At 43.1% G+C, this 22,221-nt stretch overlaps 1 protein-coding gene across 3 annotated transcripts in view; it reads right to left on the bottom strand.

The window, feature by feature from the left end:
• GARRE1 (granule associated Rac and RHOG effector 1) overlaps positions 1 to 22,221 on the bottom strand; it is a 95,087-nt gene that overhangs the window by 33,335 nt on the left and 39,531 nt on the right. For 2 of the 3 annotated variants that reach the window (XM_063141315.1, XM_063141314.1), the window contains exons 2-3: positions 10,866 to 12,197; positions 1,133 to 1,336 (exon numbers count right to left, since the gene is read on the bottom strand). In XM_063141315.1, the coding sequence (XP_062997385.1) occupies positions 1,133 to 1,336; positions 10,866 to 11,348 (687 nt within the window). In that variant the 5' untranslated portion in view covers positions 11,349 to 12,197. The remainder of the gene's footprint in view (positions 1 to 1,132; positions 1,337 to 10,865; positions 12,198 to 22,221) is intronic. The other variant, XM_063141316.1, reaches the window with a different exon arrangement.

The raw sequence follows: 22,221 nt of genomic DNA, 5'->3' as shown, positions 1-22,221 counted from the left end.
CCTAGCCAGCATAGTCAATAGTGAGGGATTATGGGAGTTGTAGGCCAAAACATCTGGAGGGCCACAAGTTGCTCACTCCTATTCTACTGTATCAACTGTCTCCTACTTCCCATACTGCTCGTTTGCGTTTCCTTTCCTATGCCTTCTCCAGTCTCTTGGCAGACTACTTGCCTCTTTCCAACTAGCACTGTGCACATCCAGTTTCTCCCTCAGTTGTAACTTAAAACATAAAATAGCTTAAATCCAGTGGACGCAGAAGTGAGCGTGTTCAGGGGAGGGCAACCAGGATGATCAGGGGTCTGGAAACAAAGCCCTATGAAGAGAGACTGAAAGAACTGGGCATGTTTAGCCTGGAGAAGAGAAGATGGAGGGGAGACATGAGAGCACTCTTCAAATACTTAAAAGGTTGTCACACAGAGGAGGGGCAGGATCTCTTTTCGATCCTCCCAGAGTGCAGGACACAGAATAACGAGCTCAAGTTAAAGGAAGCCAGATTCCAGCTGGACATCAGGAAAAACTTCCTGACTGTTAGAGCAGTACGACAATGGAATCAGTTACCTAGGGAGGTTGTGGGCTCTCCCACACTAGAGGCATTCAAGAGGTAGCTGGACAACCATCTGTCAGGGATGCTTTAGCAGGGGGTTGGACTCGATGGCCTTGTAGGCCCCTTCCAACTCTGCTATTCTATGATTCTATGACCTTTCCAGCTCCAATTCCCTAGCCTGCTAGCACTGTCCAAAACACAACACACAACTCTGGATTCCATATTCAGAATCTCACAGTGGATGGAAATGTCACCTGACTTTATTGGAATACATAATCTTCCCAACTCTGAAAAGATACTGGGACCCGGAGCTTGTCATTCTGCAACCACAGGTGTTTTCTGTAGGAATTCTGTCAACATTCTCCCATTACAGAATCCAAGAGATTATTAATCCATGGGCTACAAGTCACGACTACTACTACAAACAAATCCGCCTTGGAAAGGCTGCTAAGAAATATATTAAATAAATAATAATACATTTGCCAAAACTAAGTGCATGCCACTTCTCACGCACTGCTTGTGAGCTTCCTAGAGGCATCTGGTTTGGGCTACTGACCTGATACAGCAATGCAGGAGTTGTGCTCTTACCTCAGCTGCTCCTCTCCATGATCGCACTGCTTCTTCAAGCTCAATTGTGGGGCTTGCACTGGACGTCTCGGCCACATTAGAATTCTTTCTTTCCTGAGCTACGGCTTCAGTAAAACATGAATGAGAAGGTTGGACCTTCTGCAAAGCTTGAGATAAAAACTGAAAATGAACCTGCATCACTGTCAAGAAACATCGTCCAAGTACCTATGAAAATGAAAAGACAGACAACTATAGATCAGAAAGAGGAGGTTCACTCATTCAATTCTTTGGATTTTGGCATTTGAACTAGATCTTCACTGATCTGAAAACACATTTACTTGTCTTCAGGATAGATGCTTTACTTCCCTATATCTAACCTTGAAATTAATAAAAGCACAACACTTCATAAGCATGGTAGAATGCTTGACTTCATAAGCATGGTAGAATTACACCATGGTATATGATACTTTATCTTGGCACCTCTCCTATTCCACCTAAGACATGATAGAATATCTATTGAAAATGAGCAGAGACTGAAAGCGGCTGCTTTCACACAGCCACACAACCCTCCATGACATAAGATCATTGGAGGAATAAATATCTGAACTCAAACTAGGGCCCTTCTCGTCTAAACAGGATCAGCAGTGTCACAGCACGTTGCACTGAATCACCCTAACTGAGCCAGTAACTGGTCTTTTTATTTCCTGACCCAGTTGCTAGCCCAGCCACTGGAAAACTGGCCTGATGGTAACCCAGAGTGTGCTGGCAACTTTTGCATGTTCAGTTGTATTTCACTGAAAACATGTATATTGACTTTCCTAAACATAGCAGCTATTGTTGGGAGACATTATGCGTTTTAAAGATTTTCTTATTCTGAAACAGAAAAAGAAATATACCAGCCCGGGGAAGCTGGGGGAAGTCTTGATATTAGGACTGCAATGTTTCAGTGATCTACTAATAAAAAACCATTGAAAGAATAAGGAAGTATTCCCAATTGATCAGGCAGTACTTTTAAAAAGTTATATATTGAAAGAATTAAGTTCTTACAAAAACTGCAAACTAGCAGACAGCAACTCGGAAGAGGCAGGAGAGAATGCCTCTTCTAAGATGGAGTGTGAAGCAGCCACACAACACTTTTCTCAATGGTGGTGTGAGTTGTTACACCACCGATGAGAAAAGTGTTGTCTGGAGGGAAAACTCCACCCCAAAGTGGAGTTTTTTTGTTTATTTATTTATTTATTTATTACATTTTTATACCGCCCAATAGCCAACTGGGCGGTTCACAAAAATTAAAACCATCATAAAACAACCAACAAGTTAAAAATACAAATACAAAATACAATATAAAAAGCACAACCAGGATAAAACCACGCAGCAAAATTGATATAAGGTTAAAATACAGAGTTAAAACAGTATAATTTAAATTTAAGTTAAAATTAAGTGTTAAAATACTGAGTGAATAAAAAGGTCTTCAGCTGGCGACGAAAGGAGTACAGTGTAGGCGCCAGGCAGACCTCTCTGGGGAGCTCATTCCACAACCGGGGTGCCACAGCGGAGAAAGCCCTCCTCCTAGTAGCCACCTGCCTCACTTCCTTTGGCAGGGGCTCACGGAAAAGGGCCCCTGTAGATGATCTTAAGGTCTTAAGGGGAAAACATTTCACGCTGAATCTCCAGATGAGAGTTCCTGCACAACGGTTGTGTTGTGTGTTGTCTAGAGGGCTCCATGGAGTTTCCTGTTGAGTGAAGTAGTTTCACAGTGGCCATAGAGTTCCCTGGCAAGAGCGGCGAAAGGAGTGAGTACCACTCTAGGAAAGCCACTGGGATTGTTTTTTTGCAGCAATGGCTAATGGGATACCATTGGGAGGAGAGAGGGCAGAGGAACTGTCAATCAAACGCTGTGTTGACTTGTACTCCACTCCACAGGAGGCCACACCCACACAACGGTGGAGTTGGAACATGTTGTGTAGTGAGTAGCCCCTACAAACTCCACTGTTGAGTGGAGTTTTCCCACTGAGTAAAGTGTTGTGTGAACTGAAACATTGCTGTTGTTTTCAAAATTATTTTATTCTTATGCACATTTGATAGATTAAAATTTAGCTGGCAAACTAAGGTTTCATTAATCAGGTGTCCTGTTAGATATATGCATGGAATTATTTTTTAAATGACTTCTTACTTGCATCAGCACTTTGCCACATACTTGCTCTGTAACCAAATCAACTTCAATTCACTTTAATTACCTAGAACAGCATCTAAAATTATCTGCTGTGTTGCTAATATAAAGACTGCCTAATTTAAGTCTGTGATCCCCTGTAAAAGGACCCCATGTGCTTTGATCAGGATGGAAAACACTTCTGAAAACACCTGGACTTTATATTCCCCAGAACATTCCCCACCCCACCCCGTTCTTCCAGCATAACTGAGGGCAGCAGGAGCTTCCTGTACCCATTACATCAGTGGTTCTCAACCTTCCTAATGCCGCGACCCTTTAATACAGTTCCTCATGTTGTGGTGACCCCCAACCATAAAATTATTTTCATTCTTCTCTACACGATCCATTGTCATGGGATGGTTTGCTAATGAAAATAATACATAACAATAGCTTTAATAATACAAAAGATGATACATGACATAGTTCAGTCAATACAGTTTCCTAAGACCATCGGAAATATGTGTTCTCCGATGGTCTTACGCGACCCCTGTGAAAGGGTCATTCGACCCCCAAAGGGGTCCCGACCCACAGGTTGAGAACCGCTGCATTACATGATCTGATGAGCCTATCTTGAATGGTTGCAGACTCTTTCACCTACACTACACCTTAGACTTGTCTGAATGTACAATGAGCTGGATTGCATAATCAAAACAAGCCACAGTGGCTTCCTGTGAGCTATAGCGCATGCTGACTGCAATTTGCAAAATAACCCTACAACAGCTCATGGGTTATTTGAGGGTCGTCTAGCCCTAAAACAAGCCATGCTGCCTGGATTCAGACAACACAATAAGCCATGGCTAGGCGTGTCCAGCATGTCCTGTTGTTCACAACAAGCCATGGTGGCTTGTTTTGATCATGTGAACTTCACCAATCTAGTCCCTTTTTCCTCTCTTCCCACCCCCTGCTTTTTATAACCTCTTGCTTGACAAAGAGACCTTGGGATCTCAAAAGCTTGCACAATTTCTGGTGATCTTTTGGTTGGCGTAATAAAAATATTATAGCAACATGGATTTTGGAAATTTTCTTATGGTCATGTACATGTATGAGGCCCAGTATTGGGCAAAAGGCGGGATAATAATAATGATGATGATGATGATGATGATAATGTATCACAAGGCACAATGATATATGGCTTCTTTCCAGTGGCATTCTTTTATTGGAACTTTTCCCTCCCAACGGATTAAATTATTGTCAAGAATTTGTCAAGAATGGCGACACCTAAATAGCCTTACCAAACATAGTGCCCTCTAGATGTTTTTGACCTGAATTCTCATGAGCCCCAGCCAGCATGGCCAGTGATCAGGAATGCTTGGAGTTGTAATCAAGAACATCTGGTTGGAGAAGGCCAACCAAATCTACTGCTGGAGGAGTGGTTCACCTTGCACCTTTTATTATGTTAATATATCATGCTATCATGAGACAAGAATGGTGAAGCTCTTTGGAGGAAAGGTAGGAAATAAATACAATAAATATGTTTTAAAAAAACTGAACTTCTAATTATAGGGGTGGTGAAGGTACACCATTCAGGCGGACATGCTTAAAGAAAAAAGTCAAATACCATTCCCACCCTCCTTCTAATGGGATTTTGAACAGCAACAACATGAAGGCCCTGTTCAGACTTAACTTGGGGAAGGGTAGTTAGACTAACCACAGTGCATGGTGGTTAGCACTAACTATGCCAAGGGCTCCTGCTAGACAGCCATGGAGCCACACTCCACAGCGTGGCTACCCGAACCACCTCCCACCCAACAGGAATCCATAGTCTTCCAGTCAGTCCGTCAGACATCCCAGCAGATTCAGCCATGCTACAGCCAGCTACAGGGCTGGCTGGAGCTTTCATTCTCCCTTTGTTCAAAAAATATGCAAACCCCCCCCCCCACACACACACAAAAACAGCCAAGAATGCAAAGCTCCCCAACAGGCTAAAAGTGAAAACGCGTATTTGAGGGAATTCTTGTGAATGCGCAAAATAGGAAACTTGTGGGGGACAGGACTGAGAAAACCTGAAAGAAAAGCGGGGCAATGAGTGAGTTTGCCCATTCCTACATCTCTGTGCAAATCACACTTCTCGGGCTGCACCATGGAGATATTGCGTGGTGGCAGGAGCAGCCTTTCGGCCTTTCTTGCCACAGAGCTCTATGGCAGCACTTGGTTAACTACAGGGGCGGGGGTGAGGGTGGGACTTGTCCAGATGACATGCTAAGCCATGGTTAGGGTCGTTAAACCCTTTTTGCCACACATCTAAATAAATAAAATTATGTAGAGATTTAGGCAAAAAGGAGAGGAAGAAGGTTTCTCTTGGTAGCAGAGGCCCTTCCCTTATCAACAATATCAGAGAGCAGAGATCTCTTGCAAGTGCTAGCTATGGAAAGCCAATGGTTTGTCTTGCTAGCGCTAGCAAGAGAATCCCTTCCTTATCTCCAATCTCTGCCGAAAGATTATCTTACTCATGCTAATGATGGAAACTCGAGGGAGTATTGCAGCTATTTTTTCAGGGGGCGGCAGCAGATGAAGGAAAATCTGCTGGGCTGCCAGAAATGTCTTGGCGGGTGCATTTTTTGAACCCCTGCTTTACAGAAGGACGGGCAGAAACATAATATATAAGTTGCCATTGATCAAGGGCAACACACAAAGGGAGACACATTCTAACAAATTATCTGTATTTATAGGAAAAGTTAAATTTCTGATAACAAAAACACCCACCCTGGGCTTGGAAAAACTATGTGTATATTTAGCGTTATGCAGAAAGAATGTTCTACGCCTGACTGGTTGTGTGTGTCCAGTGCAGATGGCAAGGTAGCACATGCGATTCAGGCAACTGCTACTATGCAACAAAAATAAAGTGGCACCTGTCGTTTTGACTTACTACATAAATGCCTGAAGGCAAAGAGACATGATAGGCTCACACACAAAGAACTCATAAGATGTAACAGTGCCAGCCACACAATATAGTTTTGCTAAACTTGTTTTCTTCTTTTTAAAAATCCTTTTAATATAACCCCTCAATTACAGCAATGCAGAGAATTCCAGACACAGCACGTGGGCTACAGGACAGTGGTGCAGCCAGGGCTGGATCTTGGGGGCCCAAATAAACACCCAGAGAGCAGCAAGTAGCAGAAGCAAATTCCATTTTGTTCCTGTCATCATGATGGTGCTATTGACTTAAGCGAGTTTAAAATGCAAAACTGCCACGTGCTCAGAGTATTTATTTATTTTATCAGAGTTGGCAAACAGTATCATTGTTGTTGTTGTAACATATCAGGAATGTTAACTGTAAAGCATGGAAAGGTAGTTGTGCAGGGAGAAGAGAAATGTTTGTTGTGAATTTCACACAGCCATCTAAAGGGGCCCCTCATGATACCATTAAGTTCAGAGTCTAAAATTACCTAGCTGCAGTGGGGGTGGGGCAAGAAGTTGAGAGCAATAACATTAATAGACTAAATATACATCTCTAAAATGTAACAACGAAAAATAGCCCTCCATAAAACAAGCCCTTGCTTAACAGTTTTTAGTTTAGAAAGATTTAATCCTTGAAAAAAATCCCTGTAGCAGAACTTCTTCAGCCATGTCTTCAAACTTCCTGCCTTCATTCTTCTAACTTTCACCCCAAATTAATGTGATCAGAACAGTTGGATGTAACTGATATGTTATTTCTTTACCAGCAAGTTAAACTCATCAAGTGAATTAGATGCAAGAACTGCTCATGTTTCTGCATGATTATTTTTGGAAACATTTTTGTACCATCTTTCCTCAAAATTCCAAGGAGGTTTTCAAAATCCAGGAGATAAAGGATACAACACTTAAACACAACAATAATACATTGAACCAGGAGCTACAAGAGCAATAAGTAAACTTAAGAAGGCTGGACAAATGAGGAGGCTTTTGCTTGGCATCTATAAGAAAACAACACTGGTGCCCATGCGAGGCTCTTTGGAGAGGGCGCTCCATAACTGCAGCACAGCAGTCAAGAAAGAAAGAAAGAAAGAAAGAAAGAAAGAAAGAAAGAAAGAAAGAAAGAAAGAAAGAAAGGCCTCTCTCTCTCTCTGCCTTCCACTTCAATTCTGACAGATGGATGGCATTAAGCTCAGTATTGGCAGGCTATGGGAGAAGGAGCTCCTTAAGATACCTGGGTCCCAAGCTGTTTACAGCTTTAAAACCAAGTTTGAAGTGGAAGCACTTTGAACTGAGCTTGAAAGCAGCCAGCAGGCCAGTGAAGCTTTTTTAAACTGGTGAAATGTGATCTGAATGAACTGCCCCAGTGAAAATCCTAGCAGCTGTATTATTCTACACTAATCGTAGCTCCTGGAGGCCATCTTTGAAAGCGATGTGGCCTACTGCTCTTTCATGGAGAGTGCAACCTCATCCATTACTAGCTGAACATCATCTCCCCAAGCCAGAGAACATCTACCCACACAGCACCTCCATCTTGTTAGTTTATTGGCCTGCACCCAGCCCATAACCAATTCCAAGCACCAGTTCAGAACTTCCACTACCTCACCTGACTCCGATGACAAGGGGAAATAGAGCTGGTCATATCATACTGATGGCATTTACTACAAATCCCCAAATAACTTCCCTTTGTTGCTTCATATAGATATTGAACAGCATGGGGGACAAGATAGAATTGCTATAGCAAAGATGTCAGGAGGCTAAGCAGACATTTCACAATACAACCCTCTAGTGCCGAGCAAGAACGGACGCGCTGTATCGCCATGCCCCAAATACACAAAGCCAGCCATGCATTCAGGAATCCACTGAGTTCCATAAGCTTCCAGGGGGAGGCATTCTTTCTGAATCCACAAATGATATTCAAAGGACTCATAAACTCACAGCAATATCAAATATGCCTTGAAGTAATCTCCCTAGAGGCAATGCCTATGAGTTCTACTTCAGAAACTAGAATCAGAAATTACAAATATTACTTGCTGGTATTTTTTTGAAAGTCACAGCCCTTTTGAAAGTTTAAACTCTGCTGTAAGTGAATGTGCTCCATAATGAGTTAGGCATATTAGCTGTACTCACTCCCCATTGAATGGTCTTTCACAGCTTATTGATTTAACAAATGTTTATATCATCTTTCACCCAAAGGTTTCAGTCATAACACAACCAGCTGTGAATTTTTACTAGCCTTATTTTACATACATTAAAACTTTGTCAATGTTTTTCAAATAATTTTTGCATTTAATTTCCCACTGACCTCACTGTTAACACACACACACACATCACATTTCTTCTACACCCAACTGGGCATTAATAATACTCCATCCATAATACTCTATAGAGCCATTCCAGCTTGCTGTAACAGAGGGAGATGAGGAAGGAAGTGTGGCCATTCCACCAACCCTGCGAAAGGATTACTTCATTTTTCTTTTTCCCTATCTATCCCTTTTTTCTTGTATGTCATGACTTTTTAGATTGTGAGCCTGTGGTCAAAGACTGGGTGCGTTCCGATGACACTTTAGTCCACGGAGTGTGAATAGTCCACTCCACGGATGACTATTTGTGTGTCACACTTGGGCGACACAGAAGTAGTGCTCTGTGAAGTACAGTATTCACTCTTCATTGTGTAGTCATCTCTCTCCCCCCCGAATGGCTGGTTCCTGCTCACCTCTTTGGGGTTCCGCCTTTCTGTGGGGAGGGACCTTGGGGGGAGGAGAGTGCGCGGACATGCACCGTGGCCATTGCTGAATAAGTGGCGGAGGAGGAATCCCATCTCTTGACAGGAAGTAGAATCCATGCACCGTCGCTCCAGCGGGCGCATTGCCTCTCCTGTCATTGAAGGCAATGCGGCCACTGGTTCTTGCTGCAGCGGCCGCATAGGGACAGGTGACAGGGACGTCGCTCGGCGCTGATGTGTCCTTTGCTGGCAGATGGATCTGGTGCCCTGACACCTGAGGAGACCGTTCCAAAGCTTCTTGCTTCTACAGCAGCAGCCATGTGCAGAAAAATATGCACCACCCCCACCGCAAAAGCAACAGGCTGCAGAACAGTCTCCTCGCATGTCTGGGCACCAGATCCATCTGACGGCAAAGGACACATCAACAACTGAGCCATCTGTCCCCGACAGATGAGAAGGGAATCCTTCACAGCAGCAGGAGAGATGCTTGTGCATCCAATTCCCTTTCTCTCCTTGTGAATAGGGAAGGGACGCAAAAGTATCTGCCTTGCTCGTAACAGCTGCTGACAGATCCTTGTGCCGCCACCCCACCCTGATCTAGGTGGATGGATTTCTCCCACAGTTTGACGTGACATGTCAGGCCGCAGGAGACATCCTTTGCCCCCCGCCTTGTGAACTATTTGGAGACTGACTTGAGGGGATGGAACGAGCTCCTTCCATCCCTTTGAGCTGATCTTCAGATGGATCGTGGGGTGGGGTGGGGGGCAAGGGATGTACTTGTCCCTGAGAACACGTGGGATGCCATGATCGGCAGAGCCCCATCATGTGCCCGTAACAGGAAGAACGTGGGGAGCCCCCAATCGCACCACCCCACCAAGGGATGGCACGATCAATGGCTGCCCAAGTGCTTCCTTGGGATGGGATGGGATTATTTCCCATGCTGATAGAGGCGCACTGGGCAAAAGCAGCAGGGGTTTCTGCCGCTCTTTCCTCACAACTCTGTAAGCATGGGAAATAATCCACACAGCTCACCACAAAACACATCAGCTCTGCAGGAACTGTCCTCTGCACAGAGTTGACCAAAAAAAACCCACCACTGCATGGAGTTTTCCCGCCAGATGACACGTTTCTCAATGGTGGTGTAAAAACTCCATGGTGGAGTTCTAAAACCACCGCTGACTAACATTTCATCCAAACTGAGCCACTGTCTTGTTTAACTGACTGCTTATAGGCCATTCCAGGAGACTGCTTAGGAGGGGAATAAAAATAATTTAAATAAATAAATCTGGTGAAATGGACTATTCCATGAAAGATTATACCATGTTAAATTTGTTAGTCTTAAACTTATTCTGAATGGATACTTCTCTTTGGGAGGGACTACAGCTCAGTAGTCAACTGCATGATGTGCATTCAGAAGGTTCCAGGTTAAATTCGTGGCATCTCCAGGTCAGACCAGGAAAGAATCCAGCCTGAACCCCTAGAGAGCTGCTAGAAGTCAGTGTAGGCCAGCCTTCCCCAACCTGATGTTCTTGAGATATTTTGGACTGCATGACTAATGGTCAGAAATTCTGGGAGTTCTGCCAGACACCAAGCTGGAGAAGGCTGGTGTAGGCAATACTGAGTTAGATGGACCAATGATCTGACTCAGTAAAAACCAGCTTCCTATGTTCCTTTTTGTGCAATATGATAAGCCATTGTGATATGCGCCAGCAATCCTATATATATAAAAAATTAAGCTGCCATTCTCATTTTAAGACATTGGATAAATAAGAGACAGTGAAAGTCCGATGAAGATATGCACTAAAGACCTCTACTGGGTATGGTCCACCTTCACTGCAACACTGAAACAGCAACCCCTGAAAACCTTCTCTACAGAATTTAAGCAGGTGGGCAAAAAGTCATAAACTGGACAATTGGTGTCAACTCACCTCAATATCCTGGAGGCTGAACTCCTTTTGATCTTTAAAGTTTGCTGCTCCAGCACTAAGTTCCATGAGCATTTTTGCTATTTCTGGTTTTATTGCTGCTGTGAGTCGACTTGCTGCTTCCATGACATGTTCCTGCACGTCTTTCAGTTGCATAGCTGCCTTAGAGTAGTGCGAGTTCCGAAACACACTGCTGAAAAGGTCTGTGAGGAAAGCGCTCGCACGGCAAAACACATTGAGTGCATCCAGATATTTGGAGATTCCCTGCTGGATGTCTGCAATAGGAGTCGCATGGTTGCAGCTGCCAGCAGCAGCCGGGGAGACCAGAGGGGATGTTGTGGCTGGAGAAGCTAAAGGTGCGCTCAGAGTCTTGCCTAGTTCCGGCACTTGATACTGCTGGTGTTGCTGTACTTTCTGCTTGGACCCGCCAAGCAAAAAGCGCCGCTTATAGTCCATTTTACTTTCTTGTGCACTGCAGCAATACATAAGGAAGTACTTGACAAAAGGTTCCTTGAATTAACAATCCGTTCTCATGAATTGCTCCCTTGGAAAACTACCTATGTGTAGCAGCAGCAGAGGAGTATGCACATAATTTTCATAGGAGGCATTTCAAAAACAAAAAAAGTAGGTAATTTGTTTCAGCAGTGAGAAAGGCAGCAGGTTTGCTGACTATGTACTATTCAGTGTTCAAATGCAGCACTGCTGCAATTACAAATTATAATCGTAAAAGCGAGCTGTGATAACTTTTTAAAAATACTGTATGTTTCCTGCTCAGCAATCTAATGTGTGCACCCAAGATGCAATTTCAACCAGGGGGCAAAAAGCTGTCTGCTGCAGTTTTCCTTCTAATGCATTTCTGACACCTAACGTTAACATTAACTTACACTGAAGAGACCTTATCTTTTAAAAGTTGTATCATAGTTATATAAACTTCTTCAGTCAGTATTAGGAGAGGGAGAGGAAGAGCAAAACCAAAATCACTGCTCAACAGTGATCATTAACACAGAGCAGGTCTTTCCTTAAAGAACTACTGAACCTTCACGTCAGTGGATCAAACAGTTTCTCAATTTGACAGAGCCCGTCAGTCAAATTCAATTGAGTTTCCCACCTTAATACTGAAAAAAATGCATGTTTGTTTCCCGGAGACTTTGCAACTACACATTATTCAGAAGGAGTGTTTTACTTTGTTTTTATTGCAAGCCTTTCTGCTTCTCCTTTTCTATGTTGAGGTAGTTTCCTTTTAACATTAATAAATGGTGCTTTCAGAGTGGGCTTTTCTTGATTGTAGCGTCTGAAGGATGCAGAAATGTATTTCTAAGGCCTCTAGGTCATTTCCTAGCAGGGGGGGAAATTATAAAAAAATTATAGTTAAGTGAACTGTCATAATACATTTTAACCCCCCAGTCCCCTGGCTATATTTCTTTGTAAGTAAACTTGTTATGAACTTCTCAACTTAAAAAAAGAGAGAGCTGTAACACAGTGAAGTAAACCTAAGGTGATCTCTGTGTCTCTTCCCACTTAAACCCCAATTTAGATATTCAACACTTTCATAATATATAGTATATTACTAAAATCAATGAGATTAAGTCAGCTGATGTTCAAATATGTTCACTAAGACATATGCAAACATGGAAACATCCTATGCATGTTTAGAAAGAAAAAATATGACAACTTCCAGTATCCCCCAGTCAGCAAGTGGGAGGTGTAAGATTTTTTTTGTCTAAAAATGTATACGATTGCCTCCTTAGTTGTCATTATGTTGATAAGTACTACAACTAAACTGCCTAATTAAAAGAACATAATTTGATCAAAGATGCAAGCAAAAGTCTAGTGGTGTATCAGAGGCAGTAAGCCTGTATACACCAGTTGACGGGGAACATGGGTGGGAGGGTGCTGTTGCACCGTGTCCTGCTTGTGGGTCCCTGGTCAACAGCTGGTTGGCCACTGTGTGAACAGAGTGCTGGACTAAATGGACCCTTGGACTGATCAGGTTGGGTGTGTTCAATCAACACACTAAAACATGGTTAGGTCGCTAAACCTTTTGCAGCAAGTGATTAGTGAGTGTGTTTAACTGTAGTTATGTAGCCACCATGGTTAGGAATGGTTCACACGACACTAAATCATGGTTCGTAAGACACACTATGCCATAATATTTAGCTCAAATTGCTTAACTATCATGGTTTAACGTGTTGTCTCAACAGGGCTCCCGTTTACTAAATACAAGTACAACACAGCTAAAAAAAGTACCCCATTACTTTTTTGTCCCAATGCACCATAGATATTTGATCTGAAATATTGGGGGTGGAATAAAGTACACTTAATGTGATTTTAATTGTATTATGTAGATATTTTATTTGAATACTTAAAAAATTGAAGACAATAGTATGAACCTCCTTTACGTTGTTTAAATGTAAGAAAGAAACAAAGCAACTGAAAACTGTTGACACACTCATTCATCCTTCTCCAACGTAGTGCACTCTAGAAATTTTGGATTACAACCCCCAGCATCCTTCAGTCAGCATGGCTGGTTGGGGATGCTGGGAGTTGTAGTCCAACACATATAGAGGGTACTAGGTTGGGGAAGGCTGCAGTAATTAATTTTAGCAGCCCAAAGAACTGTGTATGATATGCTGACAACCACTCATAGACTTCAACTCTCTTCCACTGAGCTTGTTGGGGAACCTTCAGTTTTGCTATCACTACTTATTAGCTCTATTTCACATGGAGATGTATATATATATTTCAGTGATGACATATATGCATTCTCTCACATTCTTGCTAGGGATAAACATCTGAAAAATGTTAATTATAACTTTGAAACTGCCAAGCTTGCCTAATATTGTATTTGTAATTCGGATACATTCATTACTAATTACGAAATGGACATTTTTCTGTGGAACAATAAAGCACATTTCCATCCCACATCACTGGGATGCTATGTATCTTCAGCACTCATTTCCTCATTTGCATTCTTACCTGAAGTCGGAGCTCCGACCTCAGGTGAGCATCCCACTTCGGTGCTTTCCATGGCTGTGAGGGCTGGAAGGGCAGTATATATGGCCTTGGAGGGGGAGCTCTGGAATATCCTAGGGCCCTTGGAACATTCCCAGGGACCTTAGGACTGGTCTCTTAAATAGTTTTTATTGCTCATGCAGTTCAAATAAGGAGAGAAGAGGATGTGAACGGAGAATAAATACCTTGAAGTGTTGCAAAACGTTTATCCCTCTCTGATTCTACCATTTCCCTCTATTTTATCAAGCCCCACAACCTGCTATCCTCAGACTCTCCTATAATGGTGGGGAACAGACAAAGGTGATGTAAAATCTAGAATGTCCATTTCCACCTGAAACGCAGACATGCATCCAGACATGCATCCAGACATGCATTCACAAACGTGTACACGCCAGCACCCATTCGTGTACACATGCGCACCCCCTAGGATGCTCCATCAAAAGCCACGTCCATTCCCCTTGATGTTTTCCCTTTCGCAAGCCCAGCTTCCCCTTTAAGAACACCTTGTTTCCACCTGTGGAACTTTCCATCTGTGGTTTTGGCAGCCCTTCAACAATAACATAGCTGCTACATTGTATCCTCCCGCCACCTGCGCCTTATCTGCTGTTTAGGAACAGCGCCACAGTCAATTAACCGTGAAATGTAAACAAAGACACGCATGGCTGCAAACTGCCCAGCTAGCTCAGCTCCAGGGAGGACCCAGTCTACCCCTTGAAAGCCTGCACAGGAGCACACATGGGGACACCTGGAAAGGGTAAATGGGTGCACAAGGAAGGGGAGTGGCCAGATGCCCCCCAGTAAGAACTCCATTTACCCCCATGCAAGTGGCACGTAGGCATTTTTCCAGCCCCTAGCCTTGTCAGCTCCAGAGTACACTGATTAAGTTAATCCTGCCAAATCCATTCCACTGACTGACTGCCCAGACATCACCATATAAGGAAAGGGCTACGTGCAAGTATGTGGCACAAAGCACACCTGGGAGCAGGTATCTCACACGTGGTGATGGCGACAGCCAGATGTTTTCCCCACTGCAGTTCTTCTCTTGACCACTGCTTGAGCGCAACTACGCATGCCTCAGCGATGTAACAGATGAGGTGGACCAATGGGATGTAGGCAAATGACATGTAACATCTGGACTATATATGCTGTGGTTTGAATGCAATGAGGTGTGACCCTGTCTTTGCTGCGTGAGCACCAGGTCATCACCCTATTCTCGAGAATAAACGTTTAGAGCCCAATGCCTTGCCTGTGATCTTTCGCGAGTGTTTCAATATTGGACTTTGATGCACTGGGATTAGTATAATTTATGCAACAAGGGGACAAGCACACTTATCATCACTAGGGTTCAGCATTCAAGGCTCACAATCCTGGGAGTGCTTCTGGAACCTTTGTTGCACCTATAATTACACTGGCCAGGCAGAATTTTCCCATTTGTGCAACTCTTAAAGATAAAAGGGTCCTCTCAGATTTTGACATAAACCTATACCTGAGCCACAAAGCTCTCTGACCTACAGCCTTCCAGCTGCCTGTTCTTCCTTGCCTAAAAAGGCTACCCCTTTTTTTCTGGTCCTATTCCAACATGCTTAATCAGCTGTCCAGACCCAGGCCCAAGAAAAGTATTTGTAATTCAAATAGTAGCAGACAAGAAAATTGTACCAGTTGTGGATTTTCCCAGAGCGTTGTGGTCAAGTAAAAGGAAGTTTTCTATTCTATGCAATTTTTGCACATATAAAAACTTCTAAGGTTGTTGGCCTGGTAATTCTGTGCCTTTGATCATGGTATCACAGCTTCCCTTGCATGTCCACTTCCTTCCCAACACAAGGAAATAGCCTTATGGGAGGCTTTTACCCAGTCTCACTTTCCTGTGGGCTCGTCCCAGCTTCATTCCTCCATCACCCACTGTTTCCTGAATTCCCTGCTTCTCAGCCCCCATCTCTCCGCATCCACATTGTACTGACCTTGGGCCTGGCAAAGATTTTCCACAGCAATTCCTTTGCTCCCTTGTCTCATCTATCCTTCTTTTTCCTCCAGCATATCTGACAGGCACTCACCGCCCCATATACTGCTTCCTATGTCCCTTTGTTTCAGAGCCCCTGCCTCTGAGCCCACTTTCCCCTACCTCCTGGGACCTAGTTCCACTGTGCTTTCCAGCCTTCAGCCGCCCCACCCCCCACACCAGCTTTGCCCACACAGCTCCTCCTGCACTTGTGTAAAGGCTTCTGACAGCCAGTGACCATCCATCGCAACTCAAAGCCAAATATCTCAGCGAATCTTCAGTTCAGAGGTTTCATCACTGCTACCACCACCAGATCTATTAGCATGTTATAATATAGCTTAACAATGGACCATCTTATTTTCATTTCTTCTCTTCCGTGCAATTCATCAGCCCACATGTATACCACTCACTTCTACATTCCATATGTACAACAGTTTATATTTTAGACTAAGCCAAATTCCTCTCATTATGCTCATGCAAAGCAGTTGGTCTAACACCAAACTATTGTAACTAAGTGTACATATCCCAGAACATTTCAGGGTTGGGGGGAGTCCAGAGTAGGTCAAACAACTTTTCTAGTCTTTTGTGCATATTCTTACATGCAGTATGAAGTAGGAGCACAAAGAAAAGAATAGCAATACTTAAGGATTCCTATTTACAACAGCTGTGAGCAAAATGCTTATTAACTGCAGCTTGACTGAAAAAATAGCCAAGGTGTTGGGACAGGGCCACTTTTGTGTATGTGGGTAAATCAGATGTAATTCATGACAAAGAGTTTTTAAAAAGCAACTCAAACAGTTTCAGAATTCACAAACAGAAAACATACACAACTCCAAAGGTGTATATTTACAATAAAAGTGTTCCTATAAGTAACAGAGGATATCCAGTTACTCTTTATAAGACACCAAGAGAACATGTTTGAAGGGCAGGATAGAAATCTCTATAATAAAGAAATTACAATTGATGGTATATCTATCTTTCTATCTATCTATCAGACTACTCAGATCATCTATATCAGGGACCTTGATGATTTAAAACATATCCCCCCACTCTTTAGCCACAGAGGCTCCCAGAGCAGTTTACAAACTAGTAAAATAATCCCTGCCCTCAGGCTTACAATTTAAAAGAACTGACACACAGAAGAAAAAGGGACGGGGTGGGAGGAAGAAAAATGCAAGCTTGAGCACCAGTTCCCAAAGTTACAGTTCTTATCATTAGCTTAGGACAGAAAATAGTTCAGGTATTCTGATGGAGCAACTGCCACCCCAAAAGATGATGACTCAGAAAGGGCTGAAGGGAGTTGGTTTCTCAGCAGAGCTGAAGAACAGCCTTGCTTCTCCTCTCTTTCTCTGCTTCTTCAAACCCCTCTTCAACCATTCTGACTGAGTTCGGAAGAAACAATAACCAACAGTGGGTTAAATAGTCAACAGCTGTTTACTATGTTGTCTGTCGAGACTTTTTCATGCCATGGTTGGTTATTCAGCCAAAATAACCAACGCAAATAACCAACACTGTGTCACGCACCGTTGACTATCTCATCTCACACAGTTGGCTATTTTGGCGACTACAGAGTCCCCTGGCAACAGCGACCAAAGTGGAGGCTGCTGCTCTGGTCCAGCCAGCAGAACTCACAATGGCTGATGGGATACCAGCAGGAGGACTGAACGGGAGAGAGAGGATGGGGGATCTGTCAAACACACGGCTGACTAATAGTCAACTTGACGCTGGCCTTTACACCACACCAGTTGATTATAATCATGTCATGTGGGGAGTACTCCCTCGATAATCAACCATGGAGTTGACTACTAACCCACCAATGACTACTGTGTTGTCTGAATGCAGCAGTGCCTCTTGGGATACATTCTCCACAACAGTCTAATTCTTTGTTACAGCCTTCCCCAACTGGGTGTTCTCAAGAGGCTTTGGACTACAACTCCCATCACCACCACTACCTTCCCCAACCACTTGCCCTGCTAGCTGGGGCAGATGGAAGTTGCAGTCCAAAATATCTGGAGGGCAATGCTTTACTAAGATGACTTTATTTAAGTTATTGAAAAAGATTGCTTCTTCAAACCATTTCCAGGTTTAATGAATTTATTTCTTATGCAGCACTAGCATGGCCTATCTTCATAATTTCTAGTCTCTCATTATGGAAGATGGTAGTCTGGATGGTCACAAACCATGCTCTTTTGTTGTACTCCCCCATACAGAATATTATGCTTGTATACACAATTGGAATTGAAATGCATTTCAAGTCCAAGCCATGATTCAACTCCACTGTATTTCTGTTCAAGGATTCTGTGCAAGAAGATCCAATTTAAGAAATACAGATATTACACACTACCTTAAGTATGAGTTCCTCTTAATCTCTGCTAGTGCCATGAAGTCTACAACGGCATGGGCTCTCAAACATTAGGACAAAGCAAAATCAAATCGGCTTCATTCCGCTGAGGAAGCCCATTTGTCCCCAGGTCAGAAAATAGCAGACATTGAAGCCTAGGATGTGCTTTTAAATCACAAAAGAAAGACCCCACCATCCTGGAAGCTAAAATCCTACAAAGCTTTATAATGTGGCTCAAAAGCCACATATTTTTGCCCAAGGTTCAATCTTTTACAAAGAAAATGAAGGTTTAACGCAATGTGTTTGACAGAGGATCACAGATTTACTTCTGAGAGATTTAAGTGTAGAATTTAGTATGTTTACATTACATTTTGTATTGTAAAACAAGGTATTTAAAGGAACACTCAGTATAACTGGGCCACATCAGTGGCAATGATTGGGCCAGTAAGTAAAATGAGTAAGAATTGTGCTAAAAGTATTCATCACAAAGAGGTCATTTGTCCACCAATTCAAGCATCTCTATCTCATATTTACCTGTCTAATGTATCCCCTTACCCCCACATATTTCATTCTGGCAATTTATTTTTGTTCTTATAAGAGATTGGAATTGCCATAAGTTGCCTCAGACAATATTTAACGCTGCCAAGAATAGATGCAAAACATGGAGTAGAAGAATGTGCGCTGGTATTTTATCCTTCGTAGATCAGAACCTTTGTAGACTAGAACCAGATTCCTGCATTGAACAGGGGGTTGGACTGGATGGCCTTGTAGACCCCTTCCAATTCCGCTACTCTATGATTCTATGACACTATCCATAAAGCCATGATTCGTAGCTATTATGATAATCAAAACTGCACCAAATATTTATTAGGGGAAAGAAGGAGGACAGGGGAGAGAGAAAAGCACAATGTCCCCACCCACCCATTTCAAGTGTGCCCCAGACACGTGTAAAGAGGCTAGAGCAGAAGAATGAGTTATCCTAAGTCCATCCCTTTTAGGCATGTGCAAGTGGCAGGATTGGCACAGGAAAGGCCTCAGAAGCTCCTAATGGAATAAAAAAGCTCCTCCCACTCAAGAGGGAGGAAAACCCACCTGCTGCCAGTGAATTTTCACCCCCTCTCCCTGCCCAAGTTTAACACAGGTATCCTTGTCTCAGATCTCCAGACACGACAGAAAACAGCTTGGAGAATGAAGGCTTTGGAAAGAAGACAAAGTGCAATTTTCTTTTCCTGCACACTGGCCAAAATAAATGAGAGCTGCACAAGAGTCGAGTCATACTCTCGGAATATTCCTATGAGGGATGAGCTTGGGCCAGATCTGGATTTGTCTGAGGAAGAAACCCCGCGCAGCCCACGTTACGAGCCTTAAGGAAACAAGACAGGCCTCAAGGATACTTTAGATCCTGCCTCACCTGAACCAGACACTTCATGGACTGGATCCCCCAGTAGGGCAAGTGTCAGTCCGTGTCCATTCTACAGTGCTCTTAGCACAAAGGCATGGGCTGTCATGCAAAGGCACAGCATCCATTAAGGGAAACTCCAGCCAGATAGTCCGGTTGATTGAAGGCCTGGTTTAGGGCCAGAGAACAAAGCCAGCATATCTTTACACTGTTTTTGTTCAAGGATTCTCATTTATCCATCAGTCTAGTCCCCAGACCTAATCCCCATATCCTGCACCTTTAATTAATTTCTCATATGGGAGCTGAAAACACAGACAAAGGGCAGCAAGATACACGATCAGTAAGCTCATGTGATGTTAAAAGGGAAATATCTGAAGTAGGTTAACAAAAACTCCCTGCATATCCTAAACTAGCACGTGAGGGAGAAGATTAGGGTCATACCTTCCAACTGATATGTTTTATATAGTCAGGAACGTCTGGTGCACAAGCATGCTTTAATGTGGGAAGTGGAGGGAGGATTCAGAAATTCAACCTGGAATCTGTAATTGTATCAGCAACTTATATATCACAAGGATTTGCTGATCTTGTATTTTGTCACTGAGAGCATAATGAGAGGAGGGCTGCATCAAATCTCTCCAGTGGGCAGGTCAATGGATCGACATGCTTGTTCATGTCTGTGTGAGCAACTGCTCACACAATAAGGGGTGTGTTCTGTCAAAGCCTCTGTCCAATTTGCATGTATCTCAGATTGTGCAGTGTCAATGGGCAGAGACAGCGTTCTCAGCCCTTCAGCTGTTGTCCAATTCAAAGTACTGTACCTATCTAAAATTAGCTGCCAACCTGGGATGACAGCCTGGACGGTTTCAGTTACACTGATGTGCTTTAATCAAGTCTGCACTTACTCTGAAATTCCCCACACTTCCAAAATCTACATCATGACAATCCAAATTCTATAATCATATTCAAAATATGTTATTCCATGTAATTCTTGTGCTTACATGCTCCAGGCATTTACAAATTTTGTAATATTTGTAATATTATTACAAAATGTATGACTGAAATAGGAAGTCCTTGAATACAAGCCATTGGGGAGATACACAAAGGGACTGAAGCCTCAGACTGGATTGCTAGGAAACCCTGCCAATTCTGGCTCTGATTTTTTCCCCTTCAGGCTTGCTTAAACTTCATCGCAGCTACAAAGGCTCATTGCCTGCTTTGTAAGAAGCAGAAATACTAATAATGCCAAATTGGGCAACAGATACCACCAAGATTTCATGCTTGTACTGACCTTTGCCTAAGCACTAAACTACATAAGATTTGGAAGAACCATACTGCCTACATGCTTGTTCTCCCTAAATCTCCCCTCCCCCAACCCAGCTGCTATTTGCACCACAAGAGGGAAAATAATAGGCAACAAGTGCTGTAGCCAAATTCCACCCCCCCCCCCCCCCGTGAGTAAACAGCAGCTTTGGGGAGTGGAGGGTTAATCACCTTCTTCCCCCAACATCACTGCTCTGAATCAGAATCAGATTTTCTACACAGTTGCCTTGAAACAGAAAACATTGGGTCATGCATAGTACACACCTGAGGTTCACCTTGCCTGGTTCTCTGGCGTTTTCTTTACGCAGAGAAAAAACAGCTCTAATTAGGAACCCTTACTTTTGAGTAAACAGGCTTACGATCACACTGCTAATCTTTTAGACATACTCCTGAAACACAATGTACCTTATAAAGTACCTTCTAGTATTAAAATTCTACATTTCAATTGAAATGCTGTTGCACAACAGGCTTACTTTTTTATCCCCTCACAATTACAATATGCACATTGTTTCACAGCTCTACAGCAAATGCTGGAGCCTCAAGCTTGCTTATATGAACCAGTATCCTGAAATAACCATCCAAACTTTGGTTTGGTTGCTGAATCTGAGGCTGCAGAGACACACTAGATTTGAGAAAGCTGGAGGCAGCTTCTTTGGATATCAATTGCCTTTGGCAAAAAGATACTATAGGGTTTTTTAAAAAATTGTTGTCAAAACTTGGCAAATATGTTTTAAAAGAAGTAGTAGCAGGATAAAATTAATGTGTCCATATACACCACTCGCAAGCTATCTGAGCTCTTTATAAGTCTACTTTGTCTCCAACCTAAGCTGAAGTGAGAAATTTTACCCTGAAAAACAGGGTGGAAACCTATTAATAAAATACACAGCAAGTTGAAAGAACGGGAAAAGATCCCATGGGAAAACTAGGGGCTTTGGGATTCACCTCTCTCAACACAAAATGGCATCTTCTCTGAGGGTGAAGTGTACCCAACAAACACAGTGACCTCTCTGAATGGCAAGGGATAGGATTTAGCTGAAACACACTAGATCCCCTGTCCTTGTTGCAAGGGTCAAGATGGCTGTTGCAAATGAAATAGCATAGAACAGTCAGCAGCCATGCCAGCATTCCCCAACCTGGCGCCCTACTGATGTTTGGGACTACAAGTCCCAGAATTCCTGACAACTGGCCGTGCTGGCTGGGGCTGACAGGAATTGAAGTCCAAAATGTCTGGAGGGAGCCAGGTTGGGGAAGGGTGACCTATGCATTCTTTTTTTTTAAATTTATTTTATTT

This window comes from Elgaria multicarinata, chromosome 14, assembly GCF_023053635.1.
Source record: "Elgaria multicarinata webbii isolate HBS135686 ecotype San Diego chromosome 14, rElgMul1.1.pri, whole genome shotgun sequence".
Taxonomy (NCBI): Eukaryota; Metazoa; Chordata; class Lepidosauria; order Squamata; family Anguidae; genus Elgaria; species Elgaria multicarinata.
The sequence above is the reverse complement of the archived record's forward strand: the minus strand, read 5'-3'. Positions and strand labels throughout refer to the sequence as shown.